The sequence below is a fragment of the Ursus americanus genome, chromosome 7 (assembly GCF_024610735.1).
Source record: "Ursus americanus isolate L20-20 chromosome 7, mUrsAme1.1.p, whole genome shotgun sequence".
NCBI classification, from domain to species: domain Eukaryota; kingdom Metazoa; phylum Chordata; class Mammalia; order Carnivora; family Ursidae; genus Ursus; species Ursus americanus.
In genome coordinates, this window is record NC_142133.1 from 2655676 (window position 1) to 2672072 (window position 16397).

Genomic DNA, 16397 nt, shown 5'->3' on the forward strand with positions numbered 1-16397 from the left:
AGAAGTTTTTTATGGACAGAAAAACTAGATTTTCTAACATTTAAGTTTCTTGAATCTTGTATTTTTAAGTCCCCTTACCTCTTTTTTGCTAGAATCTAGTTCTTTCTTTGCCTTCACAGCAACCAGTTTTATCTTATTTATTTTTTCCTCTTTCTCTTTGGATTCTTTCTCCAGATATCCTAAAAACACAAAATGAAAGAATTATATATGGACTCAAAAGGAAAAAAATCCAAATAGTTTACTTACTTTAGCCTTAGAAGGTGACCTTTAATCAGGAACAGAAAATCTATAATTTGGAATTAAAAGTAATGAAATAAGTAACAAAAACATTAATTTTTTTTAAGTGAAAGCTTATTCATAAGCAAGGCAAACAACGTAAAAAATGTCCATTTCCTGCAATCTATCAAAATAGCCTACTTTTCTTAAACATCATTTCATAAGCAGCTAGAAACTGGAGAGGGTGTTAGTACTCCTTTAACATTAGAAGATTTCCTACAGGGCACCTGGGTGGCTTAGCTGGTTAAGGGTCTGCCTTTGGCTCAGGTCATGATCTCAGAGTCCTGGGACCAAGCCCCCTATAGAGCTCCCTGCTCAGCGAGGAGTTAGCTTCTTCCTCTCCCTTTGCCCTTCCCCAGCTCCACTTGTCCTCTCTCTCTTTCAAATAAATAAAGAAAATCTTTAAAAAAAAAAAAAAAGGATTTCCTAGAAACTCAAGTACTGTAGGACTTTCGGTGGCAATCTGCAAATTGGTGTCATGTAGGGGGAAATATCAGACACAGTTAAATACTTAGGCTCCATAGACATATTCCTCTTGGTTGGCAGGTGTGATTTTTACAAGTAAACCCATAATGTGTTTTACATATCCAATCCTGATCTCTCCCTTAACGTCTTTAGCCATCTCCTCTTTTCAACTCCTGTGTTCCAGATCTTACTTCCCGCTATTTCTGCTTAAGTTACAACCTGAATTTCTGTCCTTGCTCGTTAATCTAGATGCACCTGTGCTCACAGCTTCTGCCTTCCTCTGCTGCTACAGATGGCTGTTCTGTGTGTGTGTAGCACTGGCCAGCTGTTCCACTTCTGCATTTCAGTCTATACCTCCTCACCGACTCAGGCATCAGTGCGGCAATGCTCCCTCTCTCTTGTGCAGCAAATCCCCTTAATGGATTTTTTCCCAGCATGCAATATGGAAAATATCAAGAGCTTTAAAGCCAAGAGCAAACAGTGGAAGCACCAAAGAGGATGGGAAGAGGTCACAAAAGGATTGGTGAAACAACACACACACACACACACACACACACACACACACACACACACACAAAGGCAAATTGCCACACTTCCCATCTGGATATTGTCTCCTCTCTTTCTTGTATAGCAAAACTCTGTATAAGAGTTGTGTACACATGTGCTCAAATTTCTCTTCCCCCATTTTTTTTCTTGAATTCATTTCAATCAGGCTCTGGTCTTAGCATATCACAGAACAGGTTATCAAGTTACCAATGACCTCTATGTTGCTTAATCTAATGATTAGTTCATTGTACTAATGTTACTTGACCTATACCAGCATTTGCCATGGTTAAATATTTGTTCCCTCTTGAAACACTTCCATCACCTGCACTTCATTGGTCTTAATGTCTAAGACATTTTATGCTCTGGGTTTTCCTAACTCACTGGCTACTCCTTCTCAATCTCCTTTGCTGTTCCTATCTTTCAGATTTTTAAATGACAACGGTCTCTGGTCTTCTTTTTTCTACATTCGCTTCCCTAGTGATCTCCATCTCATGGCTTTTAATGCAACTATTACGTTAACTACAACTTTTTATCTCTGGCCTAGCTCCCTCCCCCTAACTCCAGATTTGCCTATTTAGCAATCTACCTAACATCTCCATTTGGGTTGTTATTTTAAACATGTCTCAAACCGAGTTCCTAATCTCATCTAACTCTACTTGCCCCAATCATCCACCACAAAAAAAACAGGCTTCATCATAAAATCTTCCAACTTCCTCCTCTCCCTCTCCCCACCAGACTAACTCGGCCCTAAACTGAAACATTAAGGGCACATTACTTAACACTTCTAAGGATTTGTTTCTTCATTTTTAAATGGGAATAAAATAACTACCCCACGATGTTAGTATGATGAAGATGCGTTAGGAAAGTCCCAACTGCTCTGCACACATTCTATTGCTTCTGTGAAGGGACTCTCCTACCTCTCCAGGAACTTCTTGGTATGCTTCTTGATGTTATATATGTTAACATACATGCACTTGCTATTCCCTCCTGCCTCTTCTCTTGTCAAATTTCTCATTCTTCAAGACACAACAAAAGAATAGGCTATTCTGTTTTGTTTTTCCTAACTCAAAGACAGACAGTTAATCATGCCTTCCTGCAGTGCCAGCACTGTATCTTGTTCACACCTCAAACTACTGCAATAACAGCCCCATGCGGCACTGAACTCTTTGAAGACATGGTCTGTATCTTAATCACTTTGCTCTTACCATAGCCTGGCATTCAAATAAAGTTTGCTAAATGAATGAAAAATCCCCAAACAATCATGGAACCATTTATAAAAGGAATCACATCAGTCCTTTGGATTAAATAAGAAAGTGGTAATTTTGGAAGGGAAGGCAAACAGATGGCAAAGAAGAAAGAATGGGGACATTAGAAAGAGACAGATAGTTATTATGATTTAACAACACATTACCTGGTTACTACATTTCTCAATAGACTCTAACACTAGAAGAATCTGTGTAATTCATTGCAACAACATATGCAAAACCAAACTTACCTATTTTTTCTTCCAGCTCTTTTACTAAAGAAGGTTGATCATTTTCTACAGATGATTTCTCTAAGAAATCCTAGATTTTATAGAAAAAACAAAAAAGAAAATCACTTCATTCCCCACAATGAACTGGCCATCAGGTCATGCATGAGAAAATCCTCATTAAAGAAAATTCACATAAAAAGCAATTTGATGAAGTATTTTTCTTACCTTGATAGACCAGGTAATACTGACCTTATCATGCATATAGTATTTACTATAAAAAAATAGTAGTATCCAAGGCCAAGATGAACAACCTGACACATATCAAACACAGTGCAATAAGGGAAAGATTAAATGATTATAGTTTGTCATACTTTCATAAATTTTTGGAGAAAAATCTAAAATTTTGGCTAAAGTTAAATACTGCAATAGCCCACTTTTCTGCTCAACAGTGCTCTTTAAGAAAGGTGTTATGTATATCACACAAGAACGAATTCAAGTCTTTCTCATGTTGTAGTTTTGATGGTGACTGGTTGCACAATTTTGACCAAGACATTTAACCCCTCAATCATTTAATCTTATGCAAAATCAAGATTCTAAAATGATCTAAAACCAAAAAGTGACCAATGTGGATAGAGGATACACAACATGAAAATGTTTAACGTACTTTCAGAAAATTGTCATTTGAGCTGAAATGATGAAAATTTACTGACTTCAAAGTATAAAAATTTAATGTATATATTTTCTAGAATCTAGGACTAGAATTAAGAATTTAAATTAATAAAATTGAAATAATAGTACCTTTAATGATAACAACTCTGCTCTCACATCCTGTAATTCAGCTTCTTTTTGTTCTAGTGATAGCCTCAGATTTTCAAGTTCCTTTACAAAACATTGTTCTTTTACATTATGGTTTTCATTTTTGCTACATAATTTTTGAGAGGCTTCTTCAACTTGACTTAAAAGATTCTGATTTTCGAGTCTTGTTATTTCATTAGCATTCTTCATTTCTAGAAGATCAGACTGCAAGGCCTCTTTATGTGACAGCATTTCTTCTAACTCTTTCCTTAAGAGAACTTTCTCTTGTTCATGGTCTCTTAGTAAAGACCGAACTTCTTCACACTGAACCATGTTCTCTTCTTGAAGGCACTCAATCTTTTTTTCTAATTCTGCTACCCTTTTATCATATTGAAAAATCAAGTTGTATTTTTCCTCATTTATTTTAGTTAAGGATTCACCTATAGCTTGCAGGACATTCACAACATCTTGCTCGTTTTCTTCTGAAACTTTGGACTCCATCTGCTTAAGAAAACCATATAATTGAGTTTTGACAAATAACTTCTGAACCTGCTCATTTTCAAGCAGTGTACTTAAATTATCTCGTTCTGCAACTATTAACTGCAGTTTCTTCTCTAATTCGGAAATGTGTTCCTTAAGAATAAGATCTTCTTTTTGGGACAGGAGAGCTTCCAAATCCCTATTTAACTGGTTCTTTTCTGTACTTAATCTATTATTTTCCTCATGAAGAGACTTCACTTCAGATGACAGTGCTTCCTGGTCTTCATAAATAGTTTTTAGTTGAATCGTAAGATTTTCTAGTTTTTGGTTATTTTGATCCTTTTCTTTTAAAGTTTTTTCTAGTTCTCCTGTTAACTCATTTACCTTTTGTTCTAGTTCACTGTTGTACTGGCTAGTTTGCTCCACTTTTTCTCTAAGTTCTATGATCAATCCTTCATCCCTTTCACATTTTTTATGGAGATTATCCATCTCTTCATGAGAAGATTTGATTTCACTTATGAAAATACTTTTTTCCTCAGTAAGAGAACTTATCTTTGCTTCAAATTCTTTCAACATGGTATCTCTCTGACTGAGACTAACTAAACATACTTCATTCTTTTCTTGAAGACTTTTTATGGTATTTTCAAGTTCTGGTACTAATTCTTGTTGGGATAACTTTTGATTTTCTCTCTGGAGATGATTCACAGTTTCAAGAAGAGCATCTTTTTCATTAAAAGCAGTTCTGAGCCTCTGTTGAAGTTCATTAACATCAGATGCTTGCTGTTGCTTCATTGATTCAAACTCTTGACTTATTTTCCCAGCAGATTCCCCCAGTTCTGTTTGCAAGATCTCCATAATCTCTCGTAAACTCTCATAATTTAAAATTGCTTCTTGCTTTTCTTGCTGTAGGTTTTCACACTGCTCCTTAAGACCCTGTATATCAAACATTAACGTTAATTTTTCTTTTTCTGAGCCTGACAAAAATGTTTCATTTAGTTCTGATATTTCTTTTTGATGCTGTTCCTTAAGACTCTGTACTTCTTTGTTATGTTGTTCCACAGCATAGCAAAATTGTTTATTTGAATCTTCTAGCTCAGATTTTAGTTTTTCAATTACACAGCCCTGTTCTTCTTTAGCTAGCAACAATTCATTAATTTTAAACTCCAAGTCTTCCCGTTCATGAAAAAACTCATCCTTTATATGTTGTGCATCAATTTCAAGTTTTAATTTAAGATTATTCATGTAAGTCACCTCATCTTTTAAGATACTATGTTGAGACTCCAGTTCTTTTAAGGTATTTTCTAAATGTTTGACTTTTTCGTTTACTACTTGTTCTGCAAAAGCATCTTCTTGTAAGACCAAGGAACCCATCTGATTTTCGTGGTTTGCATTTGGCGCATTCTCTAATTCACATTCATATTTCTCCTGAATGTTCTCACTTGCCTCACGTTGTCTGACTAAATTCTCCTTTAGCTGGCTTAAATTATTTACTTCTGCTTCACATTCTTTAGCAGATGCTTCAATTTGGCACATCAATTCTTTAACCTGCTCTTGGTGGGTAGCTTTCAACTGCAAAAGCTCTTCTTGCAAACTACTAACATCTTCTCGGTAATGCTGGGAGTTAGCCTCGATGACTTCTTGGAGATGAGTAATTTCTTTCTCCTTTTCATCTGTGGCAGCTCTTAACTGTTTTTGCAGATATAAAATTTGCTCCTCAAAGGCTGGCCTGATATTCTGAATCTCCTCTTGTAGTTTTTTAGCATTATCTTCACAGTCACCCTGAAATTTAAGTTGTTCAGAAAGTTCGAATTGTTTCTTGGTTGCTTCTTCCAGTTCCTTCTGCAAGCTAGCTTTATCGTCACTGTGTTTGGAATGTACTACCATTAATTCATTTTTCAGATTTTCAATTTCTTTCACATAGTTTCTTTGCGATTGTTCAAACTCCTTGCGCACATCTTCCAGATTAGTTATAGAATCCTATTATAAAAACAAGCACACAAATATTATTTAAGACAAAAGAAACCTGCCTTCAGGAAAAATATTAGCCAGAAGCTAATTAGAAAAGGAAGTGAGCAAAAATGTACATAGACAAATATGATACTGAGGTTCCAAGAATTCTGCGTAGGCTGTGACTACCTTAAGTATGACAATATACTGCACATAAGCAGTATTAAAAATGTCATTCAAAGTAATACCTAAAAAAACCAAAAATGCAAATAAGTAAAAAATAAGAAATCTCCGAGTTTAATTTCCTTTTAAAAAGTGATAAATTATGTAAATTGCATTAAGTCATAAGACTTTAATCAGTATCTCCTGAGTAAAATAATAAGGGACTTTTGGAGAAAATTAGCCCAGACCTAATAGGCAATTGAGTATTCTAGAACTGAACAGATAATGATTATTTAGAGTATGTGCGAGAATCAACTTAACTGATTCACAAAATAAGTAATCTTTATTAATTTTCAATAAAGAATGACATAGCAATAAGGAAGATTAAGCAATGCAACAATGTTGGCTCTAGCCAGGCGATTTTAATTACTTTCCTTTTTCGATATCAATTTGTTTTCTTGTAAATTATTAAAATCACCACATCAGATGCTTGTTAAGGTCTTAACTCTAAAATTCATAACTATATCAGTTAATAAATAAAAAACCAAACATTAAATTGTTGCCTTACCTCAATCTCTTGCTTCATTTTAATATTTTCTTTCTTTAGACAAAGACACTGTTGCTCAGTTTCTGCTTTTTCCAGAAGAATGGCATCCAGACGTTCAGTCAATGCCTGTTTGGAACAGGATGATTTATTTGCCTGAGGTTAAACATGGTGGATTGACCACATGCATAATTTTCTCTTCATCTTTTTCAAACCACTAAAGTAAGGATAAAAGACTTACAAAGGTCTATACACAAGAACAAAGAGAAAAGGAGAAAAGAAGTGAGGATATGGGAAATCTCAGCATATTTTCTGAAAACTGAAAAGCAGAGGAAGAACTGAATTAGAAAGAGGAAAGTATAACTTACAGTACCTTCACAAGAAAACACATATGAGAAGCTGGCAAATACTCTAGAAAACTAAACGCTTGGAAACTGGAGGCCCCAGATACTGTTAAGGGATTCAGAAATTGGGGATTGGTTGAAAATCTGAATAGGGAGTGGTCAGAATAATAGGCAAGAAATCCCCCGTGTCCTGTCTTCCTCAGAGACAGGTTTGTTCTCTGCAGAAATTAAATAGGACACGAAGTTAATGAAACAGAAATTAAATCAACAAAAGTCAGTTCTTTGAAAAAAATGCTAATGAAACAACCTCTAGCAGACTGACCAAAAGAAGACAGAGTCACAATCATAAAAATAAAAAGGAAACATATCTACATATAAATCAGAGATTAAAGAGTTAAAGAGAATATTGTGAACAACTATTTGGCAACAATATTAAAAACTGAAATTAAAGGAATAAAAATTGCTAGAAAAATATAGCTTCATTAATTCAAGAAAAAAATTAAAAAGCATAATTAATACTATAACTACTTAAAAATCAAGCTAGTGGCTTAAAAATTGTCCACTAAAGAAAACAGGAGGAAAAATTTTACAGGTGAATTCCATCAAAATTTCAAAGAACAGACTATTCCAATTACATAAGAACTTGTTCAGACAAAAGAAGCAATTCCCAAGTTATACTATAAAATTTGCATAACTTGACACAAATATCCGAGGACTTTACAAACAGGAAAATCATAAATCCAATTCACCATGAATCCAGATAAAGTTAATCCTAAAGGTTAAAATCTAGATAAATGTTAAAATCCTAAATAATCTACTATCACCCTTGATTTGCTTGCCTCTGAACTTACATGAAATGAAGAAAAACTTTAACAAAAACAAAACGGATGCAGAAAATTTAGTTTTATATCAAGTTATAGCTATTATTCAGACAAGGGTAAAATAAAGACATTTTAAAATATGGGATGACAACATTTTTCCTCCCATACATCCGTTCTTAGAATGCTACAGAAGGACATGCTCTACAAAGATGAGGTTAACCAAGAAAATCAATGACATGTCACCTAACAAACAGGGAAAGCAGTGTACAAATTCATATGAGAACGGCACAAGGCCAATTCCAGGCCAATTCCAGGAAAACTGTGAGGCAGACCTAGAGAATGACCAGAACAAATCAATGCAGGACAGAAGGCTCTAGAAGGAAGTGGTCCAAGAAAAAATGGAAAAGATTATTTGATCTATTTGACCATTGGAAAGTAGGAGTTGTTGTGAAAGACAGCTAAATTTTCATCTGCTGTAACAGCAAGTTAATAGCTAAATGTCTAAAATGAATAAATCAAGGAATCGCAGTATAACTGTATAATTTAGAAACACAGAAATAGGGGCGCCTGGGTGGTCAGTCGTTAAGCGTCTGCCTTTGGCTCAGGGTGTGATCCCAGCATTCCGGGATCAAGCCCCACATCAGGCTCCTCTGCTGGGAGCCTGCTTCTTCCTCTCCCACTCCCCCTGCTTGTGTTCCCTCTCTCGCTGGCTGTCTCTATCTCTATCAAATTAAAAAAAAAAAAAAAGGAAATCTTAAAAAAAAAAACTGATTAAAAAAAAAAAAGAAACATAGAAATAATTCCCACAAGTTATTTAGTATTATAATAAGCTCTTTACTTATTAGCATTATTTGCAAATCATATATTACTTTGGTTAAAATAATTTTAGTTTTAAAATTAGTTTTTCACATTACATAATGTATTGCAATATAAACTTCTGATTAGTAAATATCAGGGGAAGTCTAAATACATTCTAAATACATTCATTAAATTTAGGAGATTGTAACTGAAACAGCCGTAAAAAACCTTGAAGGTTAGAGGCACAGAATGGACAGTTATTTTTTAGCAAACATAGATCTGATTCCAGCAAAGAGATAGTAACAAGGGTGACTGTACTAGAAATCCCATTCTATTAACATCAGTTTTTTTTAAATGTTTTTTTATTATGTTAGTCATCGTACAGTACATCCCTGGTTTCTGATGTAAAGTTCGATGATTCATTAGTTGCGTATCTTAACATCAGTTTTCACCTTCCCCTTGCATTTGGAAGCAGCATAGAAGTTCACTGTAATACCATACACCTCAAATTTTGACATGGAAAATATGGATTATTATTCCTGTTTTTCAAATAAGGAGGAAATAGGGGGCAGATATTTAGATATTCTGGAATGCAACTGTATAACAAGTATTTCAAGGGCTAAGAGTTAACTGGTACTAAATTAGAAAGAAGCCTCTGTGATTCTCTCTTCAAATACAAAAACCCCCTTCTAGTGTGTATGTATTAAATACCCTCATAAATAAAATATGTCACTAACATATTATTACAATAAATTATTTTATTTTTTTAAAAGATTTTATTTATTTATTTGAGAGAGAGATAGCCAGAGTATGAGCAAAGGAGGGGAGTGCAAAGGGGGGAAGTGGAGAGAGGGAGAAACAGGCTCCCCACTAAGCAGGGAGCCCAATGTGGAACTTGATCCCATGACCCGAGCTGTGAAGGCAGACGCTTAAGCGATTGAGCCACCCAGGTGTCCCTACAATAAATTATTGAGAACTTATGTGACAGATGCAATTTTAAATGCTAAGCATGTATTAACTCAAAATATAACACCTCTATGAAAAGTAGTTATTATTTTCTCTAGTCTATAGGTGAAGGAACTGAAAGAAAAGAAACTTAGCTATGGCCAAATAGTTAGTATGTGGCAGGACCCAAAGATCTGAAACAGGGTGTCTGGTTCTAGAGTCAATACTTTTAGGTAAATATCCAGTAGTTTTAGTTCAGCTATCACTGATTAAGAAAACACAAAATAGCCAAACAAGCAAAGAAAACTACTATGAATTCACTAATACTTAAGTAAATCAGTACACTATGAATCCAAATGGTATTTGTGCACACTATGCGTGCTTCATATACTGTCTTAGCTAAATAAAGAACAAAGCAATAGTGCGTGATATGCATCAGGATTTAAAGCTCTCTTATAGTAACTATCTGGAAGTCCTTCAACTGCACACTGCTCACAAGTTGGGAGCCCCCTAGTAAGAAAATAAGACAATTTATAAACTTATGATCAAAGAACAGATACCAAGACTCAAATTATAAATACAGAAAAGGAAAATAATTACTGCAGAGCTCTGAGAAGTAAAAGAAACTCTAAAGAAGGTTAGGCCAAACTGGGGGTAGGAGAGGCATTTAGTCAGCATTAAGGGCATGTAAATAAGAATAACCAATTCAACTTCTTTGACAGGGAATAACAAAATAAAAACGGTACCCTCTGATCTAGTAAGAGTATGCAAAACTGAAAAGAGAAAAGAGAGCCTGGTTAGGGAGGTATCAAAAGTAAAGTATGACACGAGGCATTTACCATACAGCCATGGAAATGGAGAAAGCCTACTGGTAAACTGCAGCGTTATCCTGAGGGAACTAGAAGTCACTGGTGGCTGACAAATGTAGAGGATAAAGGAAACAGGAAAACTGAAGAGTCTCTGAAGTTAAAAGTCCTGAAAAACAGTGCTGTCACTGGTTGTCCAGGCAAGGGTATTTGGTCTGAATATGAATATGAAGACAAGCAAAATGGGTGAATATTTCTTTCCCTAAATAGCTAGAAATGTCAGTAGTCACATTCAAGGACATATGTCTATTAACAGATTATATGTATCTATCAGCCTAAAAATCATCATCAAAGTCTGGAGCATGGGTCTTCCAAGGGGGAGAGGGAAGAGCAGGCTGTGATTAAGGCAACCCCCTAATTACAGAGTGTGTGGGATGAAGATGGGAGAGAAGAACACTCATTTTAGAACAGAAAGGGACAGAGACATCATTTAACTCTTTTTACAAGCAACCAGAGAGGTAAAAAACTTAACCAAGGGCAGGGAGGAAGTGGAAAAATAGGGACAGAAAGCCAGATAGGGCTCTGGCAGACTGACAGCTTTAAAGGATTTGATTTGTAATTAGACATTTCCTCTATTAAAATTAAAACAATATTTGCAACTGTTGCATTACCTTAATAATATCATCAGTTCCTCCAGCAACAGGTTTTGATTTCAATTCCTCAATTTCCTTCTCCAATTCTAAATAATTATTAAAAAAATTCCAGTTCAGAAATGAAGAAAATAACTGTCTAAAGTGATAAATACATTCTTAAAAAAAACCAAAACCAAAAACAACAAACCCCTATAAATTAGAATACATTTAAGCAGCAGATATTTTGAGAAAGTATTAACTTTATCCAGTATTACCTTTTATTTTTCTTTTTCTTATGGAAAACTCCAGACAAATAAGAAAAGTAGAAAGAATAGTATGATTAATACACTCATCACCTTAATTTAGCAATTATTACATGGACCCTTATTTCATCCCAGCCTGGATTCACTTCGCCCTTTTCCTTTCTTCTTACCCATCCTGATACTTCTGAAGCAAATCCCGGACATATTATTTTAGCTGTAAATAATTTTTTACTGTTAATCTTAGAGCAACAACTAACCTCATGTTAAACATAAATGCTAACCTATTTCATTAACTCATGTCTAGGTTGGAGCCTAGAACACCTTTCCAAACATATTACTCTCTTTATCAGAAGCTGATCCAATCTCCCTAAACACAATTTGACCTTTCCTAGTAGAAAATAAATTTCGGCTTTTAGGCTGGGCAGTTAATATTTGTTAGTCATTGGAAACTCATGGCCTCACCACACATATTAAAAAGGACACTAGTATCTACATCCTTTTGGAATATAAAGGTGAACAGGCAATCAATCAGCTTCAACAAATAAATATACTTCAACATTCCAGGAATGGAAATCTTTTATTACTTTACTTGAGGCCTCTTTTTACCTCTTTGGGCACACAACCTTATGTCTCTAACATTTCAACTGATTGCTCTAGAAAAAAAAAAGTTTTTTCAGATCAATATACAATCCAAATGAAGTAAAAAAAAAAAGTGCTTAATTTTAACAAACTTTTTTTTAAGATCCTCTTCCACTTTAGTAATTCAAAGATAACTGCAGTTTAGAGATGTGAAATGGTAAAAAAAAATTTCACATGCAAATGGTTAGAAGGTTAAATAATAATTTCACTAGATCCTCTTCCTTGACTTTAATAATTCAAAGATAACGGCAGTTTAGAGACATGAAATGGTAAAAAGAATTTCACAGGCAAATGGTTAGAATGTTAAATAATAATAGATTTCACTATACTTAGTAAAATTTTATTGGATTTAAACAAATTAAGGTAATATACTATTAAAAACCTACTATTTTTAATGTTTCAGTGAGATTGTGGTGAAGATGAATATTTTCAACTCAATACCTGTACATCGGGATTTAGCTTTCTGTATTAGCATCATCTGTTTCTTGGCAAACTTGATAAGATCTTCTTTGGGCAATGTTTCCAGCTGAAAGATGTAATGATGTTACCAGTTTGTTATAACTCATGTTTCTATTATACCACACACACACACACACACACACACACACACACACACACAAAAACATAATGTCTTCCTAAAAATATCCTACTGAATAAATCTTTATGTCAACCAAACCACATTTTTAAAAAGTAGCTAATGCAACTTCAACTCAATAACTACTACTTAAGCAATTACGATGAGATGTAAAAAACAGCACATATCCTCTTATGTACATATATTCTTGTTTAGGTTAAGACACTTCCTGGATTTTGATTTAATTGTAAAATTAAGGGACTGGGACTAATTCTACTCCTTGGAGCTGTAAAATTATTCTATTCAAGGCCGAAGTAAGTCTTTGGCTACATGAAAATATGTAAGCATAATTACAGTAACAAGACAAATCAGGGTGCATTAAGTTTTTTTTTTTTAAGAAATCAGGGAAATTACTTAACCCCTGGGCTCAGTTTTCTTATCTGTAAAACCCGGATAATAAAACTAACCAAGTGTTCAGATAAGTGCCAAACACTTCGTATGCAAGCAATAAACCACTATCCTTTTAGAATCATTGACTATTGGGGCGCCTGGGTGGCACAGCGGTTAAGCGTCTGCCTTCGGCTCAGGGCGTGATCCCGGAGTTGTGGGATCGAGCCCCACATCAGGCTCCTCTGCTGGGAGCCTGCTTCTTCCTCTCCCACTCCCCCTGCTTGTGTTCCCTCTCTCGCTAGCTGTCTCTATCTCTATCGAATAAATAAATAAAATCTTTAAAAAAAAATCATTGACTATTAAATGTTGTATGGGACCATAAAAATTACCTCATTCGACTCTCTTACATCGTCAAGGAGTCCCTTGACTCCTACTTATGTCACTGCTCTTTCCACTACACTACATAAATCCTCATAAATTAGATTGCTCTGTTCAATGTTTGAAAAACTACAGAATCTCTCGGCAATGTTAACCAGGAGCAGGAAGTAAACAAAAAGTCATCTCTTTTCATAGCAGGAAACTTCCAAAAAAAAAAAATAATAACAGATTGGTTACTGAACGAATTAAAATTGAGATCCCTTGGAGAAGAATTTCTTTTAAATAGGCCACCCCCCACCCATGCCGAAGTTCTCCATTCATCACCCTTCCACTCTTCGGTGAGCCCGCTAGTCAAGTACTGTATTCTCGTCACCTTAGATTTCCCAGCCCCAGGGGTGGCTGGTGAAGCCACACCATCTTGAACAGGATCCTGCAAAACAAAATCAAACCTCGGTGTCAGAATCTTTTCCTAATCCCAGACGGCATGCTGGAACCTTTATAGGTAAAAGCCTTTCCGTGGAATCAAGTGTAGGAAACTCCTAGGTGAAAAAGAATTAGGGAAGGAGGGGTTTGTCTCTGTGGCAAATCGTACACAATCTGGCTGTAAAGGGGCCAGGTAATCGCGAGGGGCTGAGTTTGAGGCAAGGGGGAGAGACCAGGGCAGCGCGGGGCTCCGGGGCGCGGGGCGCGGGGCGGAGGCTACCAAGCCCTCACACCGCGCCGATCCCCGAGTCCCAAACCGCGGCGCGGGAAGGCCCGGCAGGGAGGTGATGGGTCCCGGTCCCAGTCCGACCGCCCCGGCAGCGTTACCTCCATGGCAGCCGGCCCGCAGTGGCCAAGCAGCCCAGGAGCCCAGGAGCCCGGCAGCCCGGCAGCCCGGCAGCCCAGGACCCCTGCCGCCGCCGCAGCCGCCTCCTCCGCACTTCCGTCTGCGGCAGCCTCTGACGTACCCTCGGCTGCAGGTTAAAGGTTGCGCTTCTTCGGGGCCGCCCCCCGCGTCTCCATAGCTACAGCCCGGTGACGCTTCCGCTTCCGCTTCCGCTTCTGCTCCGGGAGGCGGGTCCCCGCGCGCGCCCCGCCCCGCCGGCTGCCAGCTCAGCCCCCATTCCCGCCTTTGCGGCTGCGGCCTAACCCGGGCAGGCGGAGGTTTTCGCGCGTTCACGGGGCGGGGTCAAACCCTGGTGCTGAGTGACACAAACCCTGATAAGTTTGAATCATGCCACTGCCGTTTATTAGCTATGAGATTTGGGGAAATTACCCCTCAGGGACTCGTTTTCCATATCTTTAAGTCCTGTAAGGATGATGGTAGTACTGTATTGGGGGGTAGGCACCCCGAAAGGCCAGTTACCTTGCTCTTTAGGGGAAGCCTCAGAATGCCTGTCAGACAGCTTGATTTCTAGGGGTTTCTTAGGCAGATGTGGTCCAGCAGGGTGCCGAGTGAGCTCCCACGGGAGCTGATGGAGCCAAGGATGGCCCTTCCCCTGAAGCAGGTATTTCTTAGCTCTCGAGGCTGTGAGGAGGCCCCCCAGGGAGCTCTGCCCAAGAGGGCTCTGAACTCATGCTGATGGGGGAGGAAGCAAAAGAGACAGCCTCTGTCAGGGAGTTGGGACAGAGATGGGGGAAGACACCAAACAAGAGAAGAGAGCAAGGATCCTTACTTCTGAGGGCACAACCATTAGATTTGCTGTTTGAGTGACCAAAGCTGCTGTTGCGTCCTGATTGGCCCACCTGTTTGCTGAAATGGTTTGCCGTCATCCCTACTTTCCCATCATGTTTACAACAAAGCTCATTAACTGAGGTAATTGGAATATACAACTTAGTTCCCTGGAGTTTGATCCGGCTGTAAGGATGTGAAGAGGCAGCCTACGGTATGTATCAAATAAATGGTAGTTAACTGTTACTAAGTAAAGAGAGAGATACATAACTAATAGAGAAAGAACAATTATTGTAGACAGTATAGTGTCCTCCCCAACGTCTGTTCTTCTTTGATAGTGTGTAGAACCTAGTCTTTGGCTGGGATTGACTCAGGGATAGTGCATGATGTAAGGTTGGTGACATTTGGGACTTCTGTTTAATATTTTGGTTTAGTGATAATGTTTTTTCTTTCTTTGAATATGATTGAACAAACATACAGCCCTGATTGCTGTTGGTAAACATTTGCCACTATGATGAAAGAGGCAGAACCGAGACAGTCACAGAAGAATAAAGCTGGAGTGCTGATCAATCTATGATGAGTGAATCAATAAATTATCTCTGCTAAGTGAGCCAGTTAGCGTTGGGATTTACTGTTACTTGTAACAGCATTATGCATACCTTAGGAGGAAAATTTTGCAAACTTGAGAAAAACACAAATTATTTCTCTATAATGAGCTGACTTGAGAATATATCCGTAAATCTGGACATTGTGCGGTGTTGTAAAATGAGTGACTTTCTTGGGGACTAGAAAAATAATCTCAGACAACTTTTCAAAAACTAGCAACTAACTCCTAAAAGCCATCAAACATTTTAATGTTTCTATGACAGCAAACTATTAAAGAAGAGTGAATAAATAGTTTGGCAAGTAGAATTAGAAAAACTCAAGACTTTGAGCAGTCTTTGGAGGAAAAGAGGACTTTCTGTTGCCCTGTATGTAACAGGGACTCTATGAATACTTAATTGAATCTATTACTTGAGTCAGCGGAATGGAACTTAAGCTCACTAATCAATTTTTTCCAGGTTTTGAGTAAGCTTAGACCTGCAACTACAGTGATATTTGTTCTGTCTATTAATATGAAGGATTCTAGCTATATTTTCCCCCTTCCAGTATGAGATCTGATCTAGGGTCATATTGCATTTAATTGTCATGTCTCTTTAGTCATCTTTAATCTGGAACATTTCTACAGACATTTCTTGGTCTATAAAATTGACATTTTGGTTAATTCTTTTCTATTTTTGACATTTTATCAAAACCCCCTCAAACAACCAAGCTCATAGATACAGAGAACAGATTGGTAATTGCCAGAGTCAGGAGATGGGGAGTGCGTAAAATGGGTAAAAGTGGTAAAAAGGTACAAACTTCCAGGTATAAGTTATTATTTATCATGGGAATGTAATGTACAGCATGGTGACTATAGTCGAT

At 37.1% G+C, this 16397-nt stretch overlaps 1 protein-coding gene across 1 annotated transcript in view; it reads right to left on the reverse strand.

The window, feature by feature from the left end:
• Positions 1-14251, reverse strand: part of GCC2 (GRIP and coiled-coil domain containing 2) — a 54852-nt gene extending 40601 nt beyond the window's left edge. Inside the window, exons 1-8 of the mRNA XM_045771619.2 lie at positions 14090-14251; positions 13653-13709; positions 12379-12463; positions 11075-11142; positions 6714-6818; positions 3560-6013; positions 2783-2852; positions 79-179 (exon numbers count right to left, since the gene is read on the reverse strand). Of these exons, the coding sequence (XP_045627575.2) occupies positions 79-179; positions 2783-2852; positions 3560-6013; positions 6714-6818; positions 11075-11142; positions 12379-12463; positions 13653-13709; positions 14090-14095 (2946 nt within the window). The 5' untranslated portion in view covers positions 14096-14251. The remainder of the gene's footprint in view (positions 1-78; positions 180-2782; positions 2853-3559; positions 6014-6713; positions 6819-11074; positions 11143-12378; positions 12464-13652; positions 13710-14089) is intronic.
• Between the last annotated feature and the right edge of the window lie 2146 nt (positions 14252-16397).